Below are 20,931 nucleotides of genomic sequence, written 5' to 3'. Positions count from 1 at the left end.
AACCAAACTGTGAATTTCCAGCTTATGGGCTACATGTTTTTAAATGTCACTGTTTGCAAAACACACAACCAATTATTGTACTTAGATGTAATTAATACAGCACAGGGCATGCATTTACATTTAATTTATCCACCTATTCTATTATTCTGTTTGCTCCTGTTTTATCTCAGCTTTGCTTTTATACCCTATGTTTCAGATAGATTTGTCATCATCCCTCTGCACTCCCTCATGCCCACTGTTAATCAGACGCAGGTAAACTTTCTCTTTGTTCTCTGATCATCCTCGGATCGACCAAAACATCTTGTTTCATCTTCCTTCCCCAACCTCCTCCAGGTTTTCAAAAGACCCCCGCCAGGAGTCAGAAAGATTGTGATCGCAACCAATATCGCGGAGACCAGGTGTGTGTTTGTTTCCATGATTATCTCAAGTTAAGTACTTCTCTTTGGCCTTTTTTTTTTTTTCCCCTTTGTGCCAGTAATGATGCGCTGAGTGCCAGTCATTACCGCGATAAAAGCTAACTGGACGCTAACTAGCATATTTTTCTGGGATTGATCACAAATACTGTCTCTGCAGCCTGGATGAGAATATTTAATTTAGTGTTCACACAGCGCCGCATTCACATAAACTGAACAATTTAGGAAGCTGCTCCGCCTAACATCACCTCACTTAATATAGACTCTTCTTGCTAAATATGCATAAACCTTCTTTTTAAAAAAAAATGATTTCATCAGTTTTTCTCTTTTCTTTCCTGACTTATCTCCCCGCCCGTCCTTTCAGCATCACCATAGATGATGTCGTTTTTGTGATAGATGGAGGAAAGATTAAGGAGACCAATTTCGACACTGACAACAACATCAGCACCATGACGGCCGAGTGGGTTAGCTTGGCCAACGCCAAACAGAGGAAAGGACGTGCTGGCAGGTACTTGCAAAAATGGACACTTTGTGCTGCGCATGGAACTCTTGGGTTTATTACAGGCACATCTTCAACATCGTATCCGTTTCAAATCAAGAGCCACATTGTGCCTGATTTACATGTTTAATAATGTTCAACGTGCTTCTGGTTTGTTTCTCAAATTGGCAACAAGAGAACAAAGTATAGCAATGCCACAAAAGTGTCTATAAAATATACCATTTATTTATTTTATTTTTTTAAATCACCATTTCAAATCCGCAGATTTGTAAGCATGAAGAAGGAGTCCAGTGTAAGCACAACACATTACATGGAGAGAGGCAGGTTTGAGTCTGGGGCCAGGGGAGTCTTGTAGGGTAAAATTAAAAAAGCTACCTTTGGACTACCTATGATGCACTTCATTTAAAAAATAAAAATAAAAAAATTCAGAAGGGCACTTTTTTATCCGGAGGAAATAGGGCAGGTGCTCTAGCACCCCCTAGTGTTTATCTGTGCACGTCCCTGTCCTATACATTTAGATATTTTTTTGAAACATTTTGAACGAAGACACTTCCCATTAATCCTTGTACGCATCGCGCACTAGAACAGGAGGTTTACCGCGCCTCCGTTTTCGTCCTGCGAGCTTTCGGTAGATCTCTTCCAGCAGCCCACATCTTACTGCTTCCCCATCTGCAAACACAGAGAGGCAAAGTTCAGACACACCCAGGTTGTTTCAACTCTGCGACTTGAGACGTCGGTTCTGTTCAGTTGCTCTGACATCAAAGTGCAGCATGGCCCAATTAGCAGGAGCCGCTTACTGTGTGCAGTTTCATCCCACTGATTTCTCAAATTAAGCCCTTGTCACAGGACTGATATAACATGTAATCTTTTCTTCCCCCTTCTCTCTCTGTCTGGTTCTTTTTTTCACCTATATATATATATATATCCAGGGTGCAGCCAGGAAAGTGCTATCATCTGTACAATGGGCTTAGGGCCAGCCTGCTGGAAGCCTATCAATTACCTGAAATTATGAGGACACCGCTGGAGGAGCTCTGCTTGCAGATAAAGGTGATGGATGTGGGGAGAAAGAGATTGGCTTTGGCTTAGGAACCGAACTAAGGGAAGGTTGGCTTCAGCACCACACAGAAATGTACAAGCAGCATAAGAATCAATGTGATTCATTTGCGCTTTTTCCCCCCCCCCAAGCATGTGAATGTTTAATTTTTAGAATTTTACAACTATTCCCGTGAATGTAGAAGTTTGAATTTAATGAAACTCTTCTCTTATCCACACAAGGTTAAAAATATGCATACATGCTCAAATGTAAACACGCATCCTCATTAATGTTGTCCTTTAGTCTGACCACATGGCTTTCATTTAATCTTTTGGCATAATTCTGGCTGGATATCTGACCACCCTTTTGTCTAAAATTGTGGACCTTGTTTAAACACATCAATCGGGCTTTTCTGCCATATCTCTTGTTTTTAAACATAGTCCACAAAGGATTGGGTCATTACAGAATCACTGTCCAGTTCTGTCCAATTTTCACTTTTGAAATGCACACGGTGTCTGCACATCCTTAAAAAGTCTTAAATTAGTTTTAAAAAAGTAAGTTGACCTTAAATGCACTAATCATAGATTGTAAATTTTGTCGTGGCATGGCTATTTAATCTTGTGTGTAGTTGTTTAATTCTTGCCGAACACTCTAGGCATCACTAGCTACTTGCTAATACAATCTTGCTAGCTGGCTAGCTTTTTTCTAAAATGGGTAAGTGCAAATGTATCACCAGTTGTCTGGACAACGCTTGTTTTTACCACTGACTCACTTCTGTTGCCAGCCCATACACGTCAGCAGTTTTTTTTTTTTTTATTATTTTTTCTGGCTTAAATTTCATTCAAGGTGGCATTAAAAAGATCTTAAAAAGTCTTAAATGTGACTTAGTTTTTACATCTTTACAGTGTTTCTTTCGCAGCTTGCAACGTCTCATTCATGGAAATGTTAAACTCATCTTCCAGTCGTGATAAGGTTCAGCCTTGATGGATCGTGGATATTTCTTTTTTCCGATACAATCTTAATAACTTCTATTTATGAGAGGTCACGTTTTGGGTCGGATAAATAAACCTCGGCCGCATTTGGGTGTTGATCCCCAACACACACCACAGCTAATTTTTATGTGGATAAAGCACGCCAACATCAAGCTTCTAGGATTGTTTACAGGCTACATCTATGCCAGTTTATTCGCTGCCACTTCTACAAAATTACAGCAATCAGATTTGCAATGACAATTATGCAACAAAAATTGTATTAATGTCTACAGAAATCCCCTCATTTGCAGTTTTCTAAGAGACATTTATCCTACTTTATTTGTTGTATCAGTACTCCAACCGAGCGTGAAGGATTAGTCAGTACTGGTGGGTTTTGGTTCTCTTTTGTTAATGAGGATTGAGGAAGGACATCCCAGACTGACTCACGCCCCTTCTCCAACTGTTTCTGGTGTATTTATTTTTAAATACAGTGTAATCACATCTGTTTATTGCCTCTTTCTCAGACATGAACATCTCTCTCTTTTTTTCTCGGTTGGCTGCTCGCTGCTGTTTGTCTCTTTGAATCCTCGTAGCGCACTCAAAAGTGTTTAAAACATCGCTAATGGAACATAAAGCCAAAGTTCATTCAGTTCTGGTGTTTTCAGAGGTTGTTCTCACCAGCAGCTTTATTGTATGGGATTTCAAGCGTGTGCACCTTCCTTCAGCCTCAGTTCAATAAATTCGAGTGTGTGCGCGTATAATATGTTTTTTTTTTTGTTTTTTTTTTCAAAGCTGGTGGGTGAGAGGCTGACTAATGCGTCAGACTAACCTCAGAGTGAGAGACACTCTGACAACATGCAGACCCTCGGCTGAATCTCTAATGCACAGACACTCCAACATCTCTCCCACACCCCACCTTTTTGTCAATTGCAGAGTGGATATGTGGTTGCTTCTTTACTCTTTGGTGAATTTAAAAGTCTGTGGGTTTTTTTTTTTTTTTCATGTGGAAATGAATGCACTTTAAGTGAATGTGGACATTCATAGAATCAGCTCTTATGACAAATTCGCTCTTCCTGGCACTAAGGGAATCGCATTAAAGCGGCTCCATGTAAATGTGTGTCGAGTGGCGCTCATCCAAACTGCCTTTCGAGTGAGCTTGCCGGACAGAGAGAGACGCACACGAGCCCTAATTTCATGCAATACCCAACAGTTTGGCTTGTAATGCAGTGTGCAATAAAATGCTTCGGCTGACTGGATGAAAATTGATGTACGCCCTTTAGATTCTGAAGCTCGGCTCCATTAGTCGATTTCTGGAGAAGGCCTTGGACCCGCCGAGCGAGAAGGCAGTTAACCTCGCCATCAAGAGCCTCACAGACCTGGTAGGAAACTGTAAAGATTACATATAGTTTGTTTCAGGGGGAGGAGGGGATTAACAGGGATCAAATAGTTCTGTAACTTCATCTTAGTCAGGCTGTCTGCACATCTTTAACATGTCTTAATTGCCATGTCTAAAATAAAGCCGTAAAATGTCTTAAATTCATTTTTAAAAAAAAGGTTTGTTGGCCTCATGTTGTCTTAAATTTTGTCTTGGTAGGGTTATATACAGATATAATTGATGAATAGATGCGACCAATCCTTGTAACAGCAGTTTAACTTTAAAGAGAAAAACATTTCCACACATTGCACATGGAGGAAAGTGATGAGAACAGACGATTGAAAGACAAGACGCAAAAAAATCAAGTCATATCAATGTTACAGGAAGGGCAGGAGAGAAAAGAGAAATATTAATCATCTTATCTTCACAACTACTTAATACATTTTGAACCCTTCGTATACACAGTTTCAAAGACAAAAAATTGCCCTATCTATGAAATTATTTGTTACATTTCTTCTAATTTATAATAAATCAGTCTTAAGTTGACTGGAGAAGTAATCCTCCCCAGTTCATAAATTTATTTTAGGGTATTTGTTGGCGCGTCCTTATTTCCATATCTCCTCGTAATTTTTAACTTTTTTATTAGCTGTTAATATTATTTTAGTCTAATATTTGTCATCCAAGTTCACTTTACAGACGGCTCCTCCCAGGAATATTGAGTGAAAATCCCATTAAAAATCCTGACCAGTAATTGTTTGAAAACATCAGCAGGTTTTTTATCATTTTTAGTTATTCAGAGCCATAGTGGAGCCACAGGCTGTGGACCGTAATTTTTATTTTAAAAAATATTGGAAAACCATGCATTACTTTTCTTTGACGTTCACTGTTTGATCATACTTTGTATGGTCAGTCTTATAAAGTCCCACTGCCATACAGTTGTGTTTTCTTGTTTTGGCAAAGTGATAAAATATGAAATAGTTGAAGAGAAATGGATACCGTTTAAATACAGACTCTCTAAAACGTCATGCAGCCTGAGTTGTAGAAAACTTTATGTATCTATTGAAAAAGTTTGGAAACCTTGTCTGAGGGGAAATTTGAGATTTGTAGATGTACTGCAAAACTCTGTCTAATACTTAATCAGCAAACTGTCAGAGTCACCTAGAATGAAATACAGATCGAAAAAACACAGAAAAACAACAAAAACAACAAATGCTCCCATTTTCTCTTAAAATCGGCCAGTTAAGTTTCACGTTTGATGATGTAATGCTGTTAACCTTATTGCAAAGCTCCTGTTATTTAACTCAGACGTACTTTCAATGTGCCACTCCTAAAACATGTTAGGCACACAGAAACCACTGACTGTAAGTCAAACCTCTACCGCTTGATTTTGACGGGTGGCGTTAGAAACGCGTCGTCCTCAGCTCAAGGTGACATGAACCATTTCCCTCTGGTCTTTGTGACGTGGTGCGCCAGAACGCTCTGGACCCTGCAGAGAATCTGACGGCGCTGGGTTTCCACCTGGCACGTCTCCCCGTGGAGCCGCACATCGGCAAGCTGATCCTGTTCGGCGCTCTGTTGGGATGCCTCGACCCCGTACTCACCATCGCCGCTTCGCTCAGCTTCAAAGACCCTTTCTTCATACCCCTGGTAGGTGCGCCGCGACCACAGACATGAAAGCCGACATCAAGAGCGGAGGCGAGGTCGCACACTTCAGCACGGTGCTGCAATCTTCCTCCTGGCTGGTTTTTTTTATCCATCTTGAATATTTAAGAAGTATTTTTTTTTGGGGGGGTTTTGTTGGAACTGCCTGTCTCTCTTTTAGGGTAAAGAGAAGATGGCAGACATGAGGAGAAGGACTCTGTCCAGAAACTCAAAGAGTGACCACCTCACTATTGTTTACGCCTTCAAGGTAAACAAATCCAACAGCTGTGACCCTGACTTCGTCTCTTTCGCTGTGACTGTTGGATGGCTTAATTGTGTCTTAATTTCTCATGCCACCGGCTGCCAGGGATGGGAGGATGCCAAGCAGCGGGGGTCCAGGTGTGAGAGGGAGTACTGCTGGGACAACTTCCTGTCTGCCAACACACTCCAGGTGAGGCTGGCTGATTGCAAAGTGTTTCTTTATCCTTTATTTTTTTTTTTGCATCTGACAGATTTGGAAAAAAAAAATAAAAAATGTAATTCAGTTTAAAGTAATTTGCAGAAGAGCAGCAACGAATTTAACTCACAAACAAACAAACCTCTTTTTATTAGGCTAAAAAAGATGAGATTTTAAGTAACATTTTCAGGACAAAACTAAGAATTCCTATTTTTTTTTTTTTTTTCACAAATAAGAAAATGTTACACAAAGTGAAATAAATCTCAAACTGTATCAAATAGTCCCAGCTGAGTGTAGAATTGATCAATTCAGGTGTAAAGTTTGAACTTTGAGGCGATCAAACAGTCCAGACTTATGAAAAGAAACTGTAACTAATTAATTTAATAAGTAATTAACCATTTAGTTTAGAAGGAGATGCAAACTTGTGCATGATTAGCAGCTAAGTGCTAGCCAGTTACAGAGCTTACAAAACAGTTCATATCTTGTATAACATAATTTTATTTTATTTTATGTGCCCTCGGCAAGAGTAAGATGCTGGTATAAGAAAATGAAAAATGAAAAGTTATGGTTTGAAACCAGTGAAGTTTTTACTTCTTATTAATCCAGCAGTTTAATATTTTCTCTGGCTCCCGCATGTTTCTATGCAATATTATGACCTGCTTTTATAAAAAAAATAAATAAAATAAATATTGGATGAGCACGCACATATACATGCACATATTGTTATTTTTTTCTTTAAGTTTACATAAAATTCTGTGACCACATGAACATCATGAACTATTTTGGCCCATAAAGCTGATTCTGGCTCCGTGAGGGACTTTTTTTTTTTTTTTTTTTTTTTTCCCCCCCCCTCACTTGCAGAAGATTTAAAAAGTTCTAGAAGGCGTGGGAACTAAATGAGTGCCACTCGCCACACTTACAAATGCAACCTTGTTTAAAAATGACAGTATCCAAGTGACTGCTAATCGGCCGACTGCAGGTTGGCTATTAAAGCAGATATCCTGACTAATTACCCAGGTAAAATCATGTAGCCACTCTCTAAAATATGGAAAACAAAAAGGCGTTTAATACTCTGCACATGAAGCTTGTAAACTGTAAACTTACACCCCAGTAACGTGTCCTTTTTTATTATTTAGATGCTGCACAACATGAAAGGTCAGTTTGCCGAACATCTCATGAGTGCTGGCTTTGTCAGCAGCCGGGATCCCAAAGACGCTCAATCCAATATCAACTCAGGTAACTACAGGAGTTTTCTTTTAATTATCACTCTGACTATTTTGCTCTCAAAACGTTGGGGATTATTCGCCTTTTGTTTCTACACATTATCTGAGATGTAGAAATCACCATTGAATGCTTCCTCCTTAACGCCCTGGCGTGAGTTTATTTAAGTTTTCCATAGATTTCGCCTGAAAGCCAAACATCCCCCGCTATTAACGAGCAGTGTGTTTTTTCAACCAGAGAATCCTTCAATAGAGCAGTGTGTAACTAAACATCACCGTCTTACATTTTCTCAGATAATGAGAAGTTGATCAAGGCAGTGATTGTTGCTGGACTGTACCCTAAGGTGGCCATGATCCGACCCTCTTACAGCAAAAAGAGACCTGGGTGAGTCTGTCAGACCGAGGAAGCTCACAGTTCAGAAGTAAATTATCCATTGTGTCCTTGGTTTTGTTTTTTTTCCTCCCCCTGAAAGACAAATGGTGCTAGCGCTACAGTGACTCATCACACTTCTAGGAGGAGTTTTGGAAGGGTACTGTGACAGTCACAGCTGTGCGGCAACCGTGTTTCAAAACTTGTCAAAAAAAAAGAAACAAAGGCACTTTGTGCAGCTCAAGATCAATGCGCTCATCACGGAGGTGCCCTGAGGCAGCTGTCGTATGTCGCAGCTTTGACCTGTGTGCAAAAGACAAATGGCTTTGGGAATGGCAGTTTTATTTATATATCACATTTCATTACACATCAACTCAGGTTACAAGCAATATACGAGATAGTGCTGTAAAAAGAGTTTAACCCCTTACACATTTCTTCTGTTTTTGCCTTGCTGAATGTCAGACAGGAGTGAATACAAAATACAGTTTTCAAATAATCAGTCATAGTTTATTTTTCTCTGTAAAAATAAATAAATTAATTTTTCCCCTTGGGGGCGACTACTGCTGGGAAAGAGTCCTTTTCATTGTTCTGGAGAAATGTTATTCCAATCTTCTTTTTGCACAGTTGTCTAAATCCAACTTCTTTATATGAGATTTGAGCATTTTAGTCCAGACTTTGACCAAGCCACTCAAAAATATTCATTTTTAAAATTTTTTAGTTGTTCAGTCGAGCTTTGCGTCAAGAGTTTTGACCTGCTGCAAAGCCGCATGTTTTTCCTTCGGGGTTATCTGCTAAGGATCAGAGTTTATGTCTCCATTTGACGTTCGATGTTGTACACCAGATGTATCTTGGCACACATCTTCCAGAAAAAGTTCACAACGTCTTGCCTTTTAAGATGTTTTAGCCTACTTCGTGTTGTCGGACAGGTCCTAACAAAGTGAGGGCTAGCAATAATCAGGCCCTGATTACTGCTAATCAGAGCCTGACTTGCAGGCCCTGAAAATTCAGGTTTGGCTAATAAGCATTTTTAATGACCTTTTCACATAGGGTGAACTTGGCATAGTTTGTTTTCTTTCCTATTTTTAGATTAAGTCATCATTTGCGGACACCGTTTTGTATCCACGGTGATTTTGTTTGAGATTGAATCTTGTTTGAGCAAAACAAAAGCCAAAGAAATCTGCAAAGGGGGTAATAGTTTTTCATGTGTATTTAAACAATAGCTGTCATAATCAAGGGATCACGCTTTCGTTTTAGTGCTTAGCAACACCTTTATGAATGCCATGAATTTTCACCGAGTCCTTTTTGTTTGCCAGTTGTAAGATAAAAGGGTGTAATTGCTTGTGTAGGGGCTCTTTCCTTTGTTACCAAATCCATCTGCAGTTAGTTCTCTGCTGTGCAGCAGTCGGTTCTGTTTTGTTGGCTCACACACACACACACACACACACACACACATTTGGAATTGGATGTCACTTTAAACTTGGACATGATTATCAGACTTTCGGCTTTCTTTTGTTCCTCTGTTCTCCAGCAGACATGAAAGGAAGCATTCCGAGAATAACAAGCTAAATGCTAAAATCCAGTCATTTATTTGTTTTTTTTTTTCTTCTTCCAACAAATTTGTTCTTGTCGGTTTTCGTACCACCGAGAGCAGAATATGTGCAGGCAGACACGCGGCCTTGAATGTGAGGCTTAAAACGTAATATTTCCTACTTTTCAAAAGAAAAAGTGTTTCTGAGTGATGGACTTTATATAAAAGTCGAACAAAGCCGCCTTAACCTTGCATTTGAATTCTGTGAATGGTGTGTTGTAATGTGCTTTTACCACTTTACCGTGGCATGGCAGGGTTTTCCTGTTAGAAAGAGGATCCATTGAATGGAAGTGGTCAAAATGCGCGTTTTGGTACGTAACTCGCTACAAACACTTTTCTGCCGTAAAGCCGTGGTCAAAGGCCAAAGAATCTTTGGTATTCTTTGAGATATTATCCTGCGTTAGATTTGACCGTCACTGTGGATATAAAAGGATGTTTTGACGACACGACGCGAGTCAAAGACGAGCCACGGCGACGCCAACAACTCGGCACATTCCTGCTGCGTTGAAGCAAAGTAGAGCTGAACAGTTTCACACTGCGTCATATGAACGCTGTTTTATATAAGCCTGTGCATTACCTTCACTTTGTTTGTATTTGTATTCAACCCTGTTCGCTTTAACACAGCTAATAAGGCTTAGATGTGTTAGTAAATAATTATTTTCAGAGGCCATCCCAAAGTGAAGTGTTTGGCCTTTTGGTGTGGATGAGAAATGCAATGTGTGGTGGAAAACTTCAAATTTCAGGGCATTTGAGAAAAGAAAAGAAGAAAACTATACAAATAAATTGTCTTAGGCTGCAAAATCCTCGGGTTGTAATGTTGTTTTTTTGCAATAGAAATGGCTAAGTTGAGGTTTAGAAATTTCACACAAAGTGACATTAACACACACACACACACACACACAAAAAGAAAGTCACAAGAAGCAAATCTGTCCTGTAACTTCACCTCATATTCCAGCCCCAGGAAACGGCTTTTGCTGTGAAAGATGAAAGCATAAATAGAACTTTCTGGTCACAAAGAGCTGAGAAATAATTAGCGAATGTTTGTGATGTTTCATCAAAAGTCCCCCAGTCCAGCTTTTGTATGCGAAGCCTGATTTTTCATGCCTGGGGATTGTGCTGCTGCCTATGTGGCCCTGGGAACATATTACTTGTAGAGGAAAAATGCATTACATATAAATCAGAAAAAATCTCAAATGAACTCCAGACTTTCTGCTATGGAGGGGAGTCTCAATAGGAACAAGCCCAAGGTTTTCATATGACCCTCTGACTAAGTAGTGTTTTTTTATATTTATTTTTTTATTATTCCTTTCATTAAAAGCAGGGTTGTGTGGAGTATTTACAAGTAATGTGTAGGCGCCAACTGCAGCAAACTGCAAAATTGTCGCAGTTTATAGAATCATACAGAGATTCTCATTGGGGTCTTAGAGTAACAACTTTCTCTCTCTGAAGACGTAAACGGCCAACAAACTTCCTACTCTGAGAGATTAACTCCGTCCATCCAATCGGATACTGTGATTTCTAAACCTGCTGAATCTCACCCTGAACAGCCTCTGCAGGAAAACTATTTGGCTTTTTTTTTATCCAGGAAGGCTTGCCTGACCTTTTGACGACCCGCATCTAGGGTCTCAACCCGCTTCAGTCTACCAATGAGTCAGACTGAGTTGCCCTGCAGTCAGGCGGGATTCATTCACCGACATTCAATAATGGCTGTTCTTCCTCCACCTTGAAACTTGCTCTTGCTTCTGAGCCAGATAGTATTTAGTGACTCTCATGGAGCCCCAGTGTTGTTGTTTTACTAGCTTTGGGCTTAAGGCAACCTTTGAAAACCCTCTATACATTTATGAACCGTTACAGCAAGGCGTACTTTACCACCGTTGGAGAACTTGAGATTGAAAATGACTCGAATAATTGAATGTTCACAACTTCTGTAAACCTATATATGTGTCTTTAATTAGTATTCCTTTGCTCAGTGATGGGTTAATTTAGCAGCACAGAATACCTTAATACAGAAACTGATGTATTCCCAATGGAGCCTGGCATGGGAAGTAGAATCCACTAAGAACGTTTAGAGCGTGAATATGCTGTTTACGTCTCGCCCAACTCAGGGTGAAGGTGTACACCCAGACCGACGGAAAGGTGTGTATCCATCCCAAATCTGTCAATGCTGAAGAGAGGGAATTCAACTACACATGGCTCATTTACCACCTGAAGATGAGAACCAGCAGCGTAAGTAAACAGACATTTTGTTTTTGTGACAAAACTGCATGTGAGAGCGAAGGGTGTCGTCTGCCGACACCTGGAGGAAATTCTGATCTCAGATCGGCTGCAAACTTTGGTTTAACATTTGTGGGAACGTGAGGACATACTAGCCAATCTTCCGGAGCATCAGAGATTATTTTCCTCTCCTCGCCTGCTCAGCGTCATGAGAATGGACTTGCTTTTCTACATGCTTTTCTCAGGTTTTTTTTTTTTTTTCTGTCACTCTGAAATATTTCACATCAAACAAATTTCCCATTTTCAGGTCACTCTTGAAAATGAAATCTAGATCTCAATGGAGTTTTTACCTAGTTAGATAAAGGAAATATATATATTTTTTAATATATAGCAAAGATTACTTCTGTAAATAGAAAAAAAAAAATCCAAATGATCCAAAACATTATTTCATTTCTGAAGGTCAAAAAGACCCTATTCAAACCATCCTTATTTTATAAAAAAAAAAAAAAAAAAAAGTTGCCTGTTTCACCTAACACCTGGTTGTCCCACCCTTGCCTACAAAAGCCGAGAATTTGCAATGAATGGCAAATGACTGTCTTTTACTTCACCATGTAGAAACTTTACTGTCTTAATTAACTTCAGCTTCACTGCAGAGCCTGTTTAAGGTAATCCCACAGCTTCTCAATTGGATTTATGTCCAGATTTTGACTAGGTCAGTTCCTTTTTCATTATTATTATTATATTTGAGCCATTTATACGTGGACTTGCTGCTGTCCAAGGTCTTTAGGTCGGTGACTGATGTGTTTTTTTTTTACATATATATATATATATATCTTTCTGCGTACTTTGTGCTTCCAGGCAGGTGTCCTTTAAGCGACATGTTGATTTTACAGGTTGGGAAGCAGCAGAGCAGTGACTCGTCTAGATTTGGTTTATCACGTTCCACCTCCTGTGCTGCGTTTGTTTGCTTGTTTGTTTTTTTCCTCAAATATCTAGCCGTTTGAGCGCATCGCTGGCAGAAAAATCTCCAACTGTGAAACCCCCGGCGTGAACAACAGCAGCCGCTAAAAACACGAGCCTATAGTGTTTATGTTTTCTCGCGCTCATTTCTGCTCGCGAGTGAAAACGGCTTTTGGGATTCTGCCTGGCCTCCTCTGAAGAGCACCTGTGAGAGCATTGGAAGTGCCAGTGGCTAAAGGTTGGCGGCGGTGCCACGCCAGCTTTGCACTTAATGAATATTTGATTAAAAACGCCGCCTTTCAACTCTCTCTCAAAGGCTGTTGGGCTTCAAAGCTTCCAGGCACAATGCAAGAGGTGGTCAACGCCGATTCCTGACCACAACACTCAAAAGCGTCTTTTTTTTTTTTTTTTTAAATAAAGCTTTCCTCAGACTCTTGTTTTCTTCATCCATCTGTCTTTGTCCATCTTGTGCGAAAGCCGCTGCTCTGCAGGACACAAAACCACATTTCATAGAGAAATTGCTCTGATTGCATCCTGAATCTTCGTCATCTCGCCGTCCCGCCTCTGTGTGTCGACGAAGTAAACACGTTTGGCTGTAATGTACCTTTGTGTGTCGCATTTAAGTCTCTCTTTTTTTTTTTTTTTTGCTTTTTCTCTCACTCAATGTCGCCCTTCTGCGTTCACAGAGTGAGGTATTCAGACAGCGTGAGATTTCCAAGGTTATTTGCTCGCTAAGAGAGAAGGAGGCAGAAGAGTAGAGAAGCAGGAAAGAGGGAGTGGGGGGAGGACGAGGAAAATGAGCGATGACGTTAAACTTGATCTTCTCTGACGCACTTGTCCCCAGTGATCCATTACATCACAGATTTATAGGGTGAATGTAGGTGTGCCGGCTCTCTCACTGCTTATTTCCTTCCCATTGACTTGACCCTTAATTTTCAGCTTGTTTTTCTACCGCTGGAATATAAATAGACTTTGTTTGACCTTTTTGTCTTTTTAATTTATTGTCAGAAAGTTTGTGTTTTCAAAGGACACGGTAGGTTTTGTTTTTTTCAACTTGAGTTAAGTGAATGTGCTTCAGGTTGTTTGTTGGGCAATATGCAGCACAAGTCAGGGATCAACATGAACATAACATTACTTTTGTTTTTTGTTGTTTTTTTGCTGGATGGAATGATAAGGCAGCAAACAACATGACTGGGAAACAAGAATAAGATTGAAATTGAACAAAAACCACCCACTAACACTGGGATAAATGTCCTTGAGCAAATGTGAAAGAAACCACTTTGTGCTTTCTGAAACCGTTGAGTCCCGAGCATTATTCTGACTGGAATTTTGGCTCTTTCTATTTTTGTCTTGTTCAAAAATATTCGAACTTATTGAGTAATAGTAATAGTAGGCCTATTTGTGATGAATTGATTGTTGAAAAAGTGTCAACTAATGTAGTAATGAATCGTTAACTGGAGAATACAGACTCAAAAAAAGGAAGTTTGCTGAAGAGCAGCACATTCAGAGCGGTAATTTAGCCAAAACCATACAAAAATATGTACATTTTTTCAGCTAAGCTAAAAAAAAAACATCTTTGTCTCTAAATATGTTATACCCAGAACTCCTTAAGTGGCAAAGTTTTAGCTTCACCTGGTTCAAACTGTGTAATAGAATAAATGAATAAATTCATTTAAGCAGTGTTAAATGCTGAGCTTTTCACATTATTAGACTTGATTATTTGGTTGATTTGTGACAATAACACTGTCACAGCACTGATGATCCACACACACACACACACACACACACACACAGGTGCGCTCAGCTATCTCTGTGGGGTCTTTCCATTGACTTCCATTAATTTCTACAGCCTAAACTTTACCCTTACCCTTATCCTAACCCTATCCATTGCATACCTAACCCTAACCAAAACTCAATTCACACCTTAGTCCTAAATCTGACCCCTGACCCAGAAACAGCGTTTCCCCTTGTGGGGACCAGGCTTCCGTCCCCACAAGGGCCAGTGGGTCCCCACAATGTAGTATGTGTCAGGAAAATGGTCCCCACAAGGTATTAGAAACAAACGCACACACACATTTGTGAAGTAAAAATAAAGTTAATGATTATATGTTATGATTATTTTGATTTCAGTCAGTATCAATACATTGATTAGTAATTTGCAGTGGTTATATGAAACGATCAGTTATTTCTCTTCCGTTATCATTCTTCTAAAATAAGATTTTATTTCGATTTCAGTTGTCTTATGTTTAAAAGCCATTTTTAAAAAATTATTATTATTATTATTATTATTACTTGGGTAAAAATTGGGAGTATTGCACTTAGCCTTCAGAGTTTTCAGTTCTTCATTTCGGGTCTCGCAGAGCGAACTGCTTTACATAAGCAGCTGTCGGCTAAGGATGTGAAATGAATAAAAAGAGTGCAGCACATTAGGGAGATTCACAGATGGGGCAGGATGACATTTCTCCTCACACCAGAGGCACCAAAACACATTTGTGGCACAGCCTCTCTCTTCACTAATGGGACACTTTCAGCCCACACCGCCGAGTAGCTGTCGGCCTCGGCGACGCCGCTCCCCGTCAACGAAACGTGTTAATCTGTTGTAATGATGCCGTAATTGCGCGTACGCGATGTCGCCGTCTCCCTTCAGATCTTCCTGTACGACTGCACCGAGGTGTCCCCGTTCTCGCTGCTGTTCTTCGGGGGAGACATCACCATCCAGAAAGACGAGGGCCAGGAGACCGTCGCGGTCGACCGCTGGATCGTCTTCAGGTCCCCGGCGCGCATCGCTCATCTCGTCAAGGTGATCCAAGCAAAGCAGACGCCAGATGCTCATTTTACCCCAAAGTGTCGTTTCTTTCTTTCTTTTTTTTTTTTTAAACCGCTCTCTGTTTTGTGTCTTGTAGAGTTTGAAGAGAGAGCTGGACTCGCTGTTGCAAGACAAAATCAGTAACCCGGCTCCTGTGGATTGGGAGAACCGCCAGTCCAAAGACTGCGCTGTCATCACGGCCATCATAGACCTTATCACTACCCAGGAAAGGCCCGCAGGCAGCAGCAAGGACGACGGCAGGACGTGGGCGTCTGCCCCCAGTGGAAGGCACTCTTACTTCGATGATGATGATGACGACGACGATGATTAAAACTGTCCTGGCATTTGGCTGGCAATGAAGAGAGGAGGCTTTCGGACTGACTGCGCCTTCAGACACGAGTTTGTTGGAATATTTATGATAGACAGCTGGTCTCCTTGATGCTTCTGCTTGGTTTAAACTTTAGTGCTCCCTAGATACTGAAGGCCAAACACGGAAGGCTTAGAGTGCTGAAAAAAATGAAAATGCTCTTCGGCTGAATGAATCGTGCTTCTCTTTCGCTTTTTAAGGTTATTCAAGGACCAGCCTCTCTGCATGCATCCTTTTTTTGTTTAGTTTGTACATTTTATGTTTGGGAAAATTTCACCATTCGTCCACATCACTGATTATGCAATAAAGAAGCTACTTAAAATCACTCTGTGCGACGCCTGCCACCTGTTCAGTTTAGTGCCTAGAGAGAAGGTGTTTTCACACATAATAGTCTGGTACAGTGGGTTCGATTAGGGATCAAAATGGCAACAGTTGTTCCATTTTCAGCTGGTACTGTTCACTTTCTAACTGCACTGTGTCAAACGATCCAAACCCTGTGAAAAACCTGCTCACCCTGTGGTGGCGCTGTGCAAGCCTCTGAAGAAGACATCAGCTCAACTTCTTTTCTTGCAAACTGTGAACAAAAATGGAGTAATGTCAGATTTTAATTGGTAGGATTTCTCTTCTGTCTCCTACTAGAAATGAGCCAGCACGGTGGTTTTGGGTCTTATTTACCCAGAATACCCTCTTCTTGCTTTTGGAGTGGTCTCCGGTCCTCTTGGCATTCACATACGCATTCGAACCGCGCCAGAGTTCGCTTCAACTGAACTGATGCCCAGACCAGAGTTCGATTGCAGAGATTCTCACTTCCCCAATCGACTTTTATACTCAATAGACAGACAAAATAGAGTTAAAGCGGACTAAACAGTTCTGGTGTGAATTCACTACAAATGTCCATGAAAAAAGTATGTACTTGGATGGGTCACTGAAGTTCCTGAATCAATTCAGCTAGCTTCGTAAGCAGTGACCTTTCTGTAGCACGGAGGTGTTTAGCTGGTGACGCTGCCCAGGAATCCTGGATTACATTAACAGATGGTCTTCTTCACATCTTCACAGCTCAACATGGGTCCAGAAATACTAGTTGAAAGTTTGCTGTTGCTATCCACTTTCATTTCTACAGCTTGGGCTTTTAACATTTTTGTCCAGAATTGGGCTTAATGCAATGAATGCAAATGTTGCAGCCCATTTCTTCAATACCACCGTGTGTACTTTCTCTTGAAGTACAGACTCCAGTCGCAGGTCCCATCCTGTGAATCTCTCTCAAACTCTTGCCTGAGCTTAGCTGTCCTCTTTAGGCAGCAGTTATTCCAGTTGTGTGTGCTCCTTTTCATACCTCAATTTGTCCTTCCACTCAATGTTCCATTAATATGCTTGCATGCGGCCTTTTGAACTGCCAAGTTCCTTAGCTTGCAAGTGAAGTATAAACACCTTGGTGTTCAAACTGAACTGGAGACTCAAGGGTGAGGATGTCTACAAGACAGGACAGAAACTCTTAGCTCTTTCAGTGTTTGCAGCAAGATGCTGCGCAAGTCTGTTGTGGAGGGTGTAATCTCTCCTAACAAACACTAGGGGGTGGAAGAGGGCCTTCCTCTGGACTAAAAAGTGTCCTTCTGAAATTTATTTTTTTCTTTCTTTTTTATTTTTACCTCCATGTATAATTATGTAGCATTTCTGGATCCCACCTCATGCAAACACTTGATTTAAGAGTGACCCATCACCTTTAATCAACAAATTTATTTCAAAATGTATTTGCCGACTAAACAAAGTAAGACAGTTTTTGGTTATTAAAGTGATCTCTCACCATGTATTATCAGCAGCACTAAGCATGTACAAATAAATATGTGTAAATGTGTGGATTGGAAACGATTATTAGTTCTGTAGACATTAATGTGGTGTTGCTACACTTTGTTGTTGCCAATTAGTTAGAGAGACCAACCTGTAGACATTATTGAACATCTGCATCAGACAATATACGGCTGTTGATTTGTAATGAGTTTATTATGTGGTGTTCAAGCTGTGCCTGCACTAAATCTCGCACTACCAAGGCAGCCGGCGGTTTCACGTGCCGCACAAGGTACGATGTTTACACACCTGCCGTGCAAAACATCTGAGCCACTGGACAATTGTTGTCTCAGAAGTCTTCAATCATAATTAACCTTTTTTTGTTTTTTTTTTGTTTTAAGTTTTGTATTCATCTATTTAAAATGTTGAACTATGGCAATAAATTTAATTTCCAATATATTGTTCAGATTCATGTGTAACGTTTGCGAGAGCACCTGATTGAACATTCGCTCTTTGATGACATGGTGATGGCAAGGCAAAACTGCAGGAGCTTCAGTCTGTCAATATGCAGAATGAAAGAATCACTTGGAAAACAAGATGGAAAGCAATTACACTTTTATTAAGAGACTAATTAAAATGGCTTTTTCTTTTCTTCCAATATAAATCTGCATTTAAGAAAACACAAATGTTACTGTACATATTTACAATGCAAAACTGTTTTTCTTTCTTCGTCTTTTTAAAAAAAATAATAATTACAAAGGGAGGAATTTGTTGAAGCAAAAGAAGTTCATCGTGCATCAATTTCTGTTGTTTTCTTTTTGTTTTGTTGTTTTTTTTCCCTCAGTGCAAACGTGAAGCCGACGATTCCAAGGGGTGTGTGTCCATTTGGCGGGGTGGAGGGAGGAAGTGGTTTATTCTGTACAACAAAACCTCAGCTTGTGGTCAACATCAGTGTTGGGTCCAGAGCTGTTGGCTTGATAAATTGTGTTACCGTCATCCGCTGGTCAGGCCATTTTTTCTTTTCTCCCCCCCCCCTTTAGCCAGGCAACAATAAATGATGACTCACACACTGGACAATCGCATGAAAAGCAGGGGCCAGGCTGGGGTCTGGTCTCACCGACGGGAGACGCACAATTTCTTTAGCGTTCCATGCATTCATAAAATATACATACATGGGATTATTTATACATCGCCATGTCTGGCTTGCATCAATAGTGATATTTCTCGCTGTTCAAACTGCAGAATTGATGAGGCGTAGGGTGGTGGTGGGGGTGGGGTGGTGCTTGAGACATAAATGTAGAGTCTGATTCACGAGGGTGACATTAACCGCTGACAAACGACAAGTTGGAGAGCAGATACTTGGCCCTTCTCCTCAACTGGATGCCGTGATAGATCCCTTCTTCCCTGATGGCTGCAGTTTTTTTGTTTTTTTGCTGTGTTTTTTTTTTTTTTTATTTCTAATCAGTTATGAGTATTTACAGCTCTATTTACATATGGATTTCGATCTGATCTTCTGCTCGGCTGTTGCTTGGAACACACTTGTAGCGACACAAGTTACCGGGTGGGAAAAGCCTTTTATCGCCCGGCTGGAGCCTCGTTAGCGGGGCGCGCGCACGGGCTGCTGTCAGACTCCCTCTAATTGGATTTGCTTTACCTCCTGCAGTGCCACTGTACTCATTACTCGGCATGCCGTTTACAAGAAAAAAAGAAGAAGAAGACATTTGTAAATTTAACAACAACAGTTGTTACGTGGCAGGGTGTTGAAAGCAGCTGCTTCGGCGGCGGTGGGCGTGAAGTTGTTCCTCAACAAGCTGGAGGATTAATCAGTGTGACGTATCCCCACTGTCAGGGCCGGAGAGCGATAACTAATTAAAGGGATCCGGTTTTGGTTTTGTTCTCCCCCTGTGTCGGTGCGAAACAGGATGAAACTCGGGCAGGTGCTGAAGCCGCAGCCGAAAAGTTCAGTGGGACGGTCTCTGGGTCGGCGCGGCTCACACGTTCGTCTCCAACCCCTGCAGCCGGTCCATCCTCTGCATGTTGCGTTCGATCGTGGCCTGGCACGTGATCGCCTCGCCGCACTCTGCAGGAAACCACCCGGCCTCGCCGTCGCGCAGCCGCTCGCCTTCGTACCAGCCTGAGGGAGGGAGAGAAAACCACGCTCGCGTTACAGTGACTCGCGTCGACCCTCTACTTACGCAGCGTAGATTTTTTTTGTTGTTGTTTCTGTGTTTTTGTTTCGTTTTTTTTTATGTTGTTGTGTCCCTTTGACGAGAAAGCCTGTTGCTATGGTCACCGAAGCGGCAATTAACTTCCAGGCTTTTGGGTTGAGATCTGTGGTGGGGAGGATTTCAAACACATCAGGTCCATTATGTGAAAGAGACAGGTAGCAAAAGAGAGAGGAGTGTGAGCGCATGATGGCAGGAAATTGAGGCGAGATGGTGGAAACTCAGAGGAACGGCGGCGCGGCTCAATAAACCAGATCATTAAAAAGTTGATTTATTTCAGTAATTTAATTCAGTGGGTCAAATTTGTTTACTACGGAGATCTGCAACCACCATGATACAATTTCAGAATGTATTTAGGTCAGTTTTGATTAATATAGATTACAGCAAAAAAAATATATTTCTTCTTTTTTTGGAAATGAGAATATTAGTTGTGTGCGTGTATAGTTCAAATTTTCTAAGTGGAGCTCAGCTGTAAACTGTAATTATCAAAATAAACAGAAAAAAGCCCCTAAAATACCTAAATCTGTGCGTGATCTATCTAATAAATGAGTTTCGCCCTCACTTAATCGACTGAAATAATGACTTCCCAACGCTGTTGCAATCTGTTGAGACGGACAAAAATGTATCCGGGCTACGTAGGAAATGTGAGCGAACGAGAGGCGACGTACCGTCCACATGCTGGGAGACCAGCACCACGTCGGCCACCTGCAGAGACAGCTCGTCTGGCTGCTTCGCCGTGTACGTTCTTATCACCTCAACCTGCATAACATCTGGAAGAGCGAGAGAAAAAAAAACAAACAAAAAAAACATTGCCTAAAGTTTATTCCAGAATTCACAACCACGTTGATGTTCAGTGTCGATGAAGGGCCACAAGGTGGCGCAATCAGCTCTTTTTTTTTTTTTTGGGAGACAACTCACTGGTTCTGTCGTGTCTCCTCTCATCGTTGTCATTCTGGCCAAGGGCACTGATCCAGCGCGCACGCTCATTCCTAAACAAACAAACAAAAAAA

At 40.9% G+C, this 20,931-nt stretch overlaps 2 protein-coding genes across 3 annotated transcripts in view; one reads left to right on the top strand and one right to left on the bottom strand.

Moving 5' to 3' along the window:
* Nucleotides 1-18,153, top strand: part of dhx36 (DEAH (Asp-Glu-Ala-His) box polypeptide 36) — a 35,846-nt gene extending 17,693 nt beyond the window's left edge. The window contains exons 14-26 of the mRNA XM_044119271.1: nt 197-252; nt 334-398; nt 778-921; nt 1,842-1,959; nt 4,197-4,295; nt 5,765-5,938; nt 6,114-6,200; nt 6,300-6,383; nt 7,526-7,625; nt 7,904-7,994; nt 11,673-11,793; nt 15,389-15,541; nt 15,645-18,153. Coding sequence (XP_043975206.1) covers nt 197-252; nt 334-398; nt 778-921; nt 1,842-1,959; nt 4,197-4,295; nt 5,765-5,938; nt 6,114-6,200; nt 6,300-6,383; nt 7,526-7,625; nt 7,904-7,994; nt 11,673-11,793; nt 15,389-15,541; nt 15,645-15,878 — 1,526 coding nt within the window. The 3' untranslated portion in view covers nt 15,879-18,153. The remainder of the gene's footprint in view (nt 1-196; nt 253-333; nt 399-777; nt 922-1,841; nt 1,960-4,196; nt 4,296-5,764; nt 5,939-6,113; nt 6,201-6,299; nt 6,384-7,525; nt 7,626-7,903; nt 7,995-11,672; nt 11,794-15,388; nt 15,542-15,644) is intronic.
* Nucleotides 18,154-18,439: 286 nt separating this feature from the next.
* LOC122832467 (rho guanine nucleotide exchange factor 26-like) overlaps nt 18,440-20,931 on the bottom strand; it is a 30,696-nt gene continuing 28,204 nt past the window's right edge. For both annotated transcript variants that reach the window (XM_044119273.1, XM_044119272.1), the window contains exons 13-15: nt 20,840-20,910; nt 20,590-20,691; nt 18,440-19,830 (exon numbers count right to left, since the gene is read on the bottom strand). In XM_044119273.1, coding sequence (XP_043975208.1) covers nt 19,688-19,830; nt 20,590-20,691; nt 20,840-20,910 — 316 coding nt within the window. In that variant the 3' untranslated portion in view covers nt 18,440-19,687. The remainder of the gene's footprint in view (nt 19,831-20,589; nt 20,692-20,839; nt 20,911-20,931) is intronic.

The sequence above is a fragment of the Gambusia affinis genome, linkage group LG06 (assembly GCF_019740435.1).
Source record: "Gambusia affinis linkage group LG06, SWU_Gaff_1.0, whole genome shotgun sequence".
Lineage (NCBI taxonomy): Eukaryota > Metazoa > Chordata > Actinopteri > Cyprinodontiformes > Poeciliidae > Gambusia > Gambusia affinis.
This window is presented reverse-complemented; position numbering and strand designations above follow the sequence as displayed.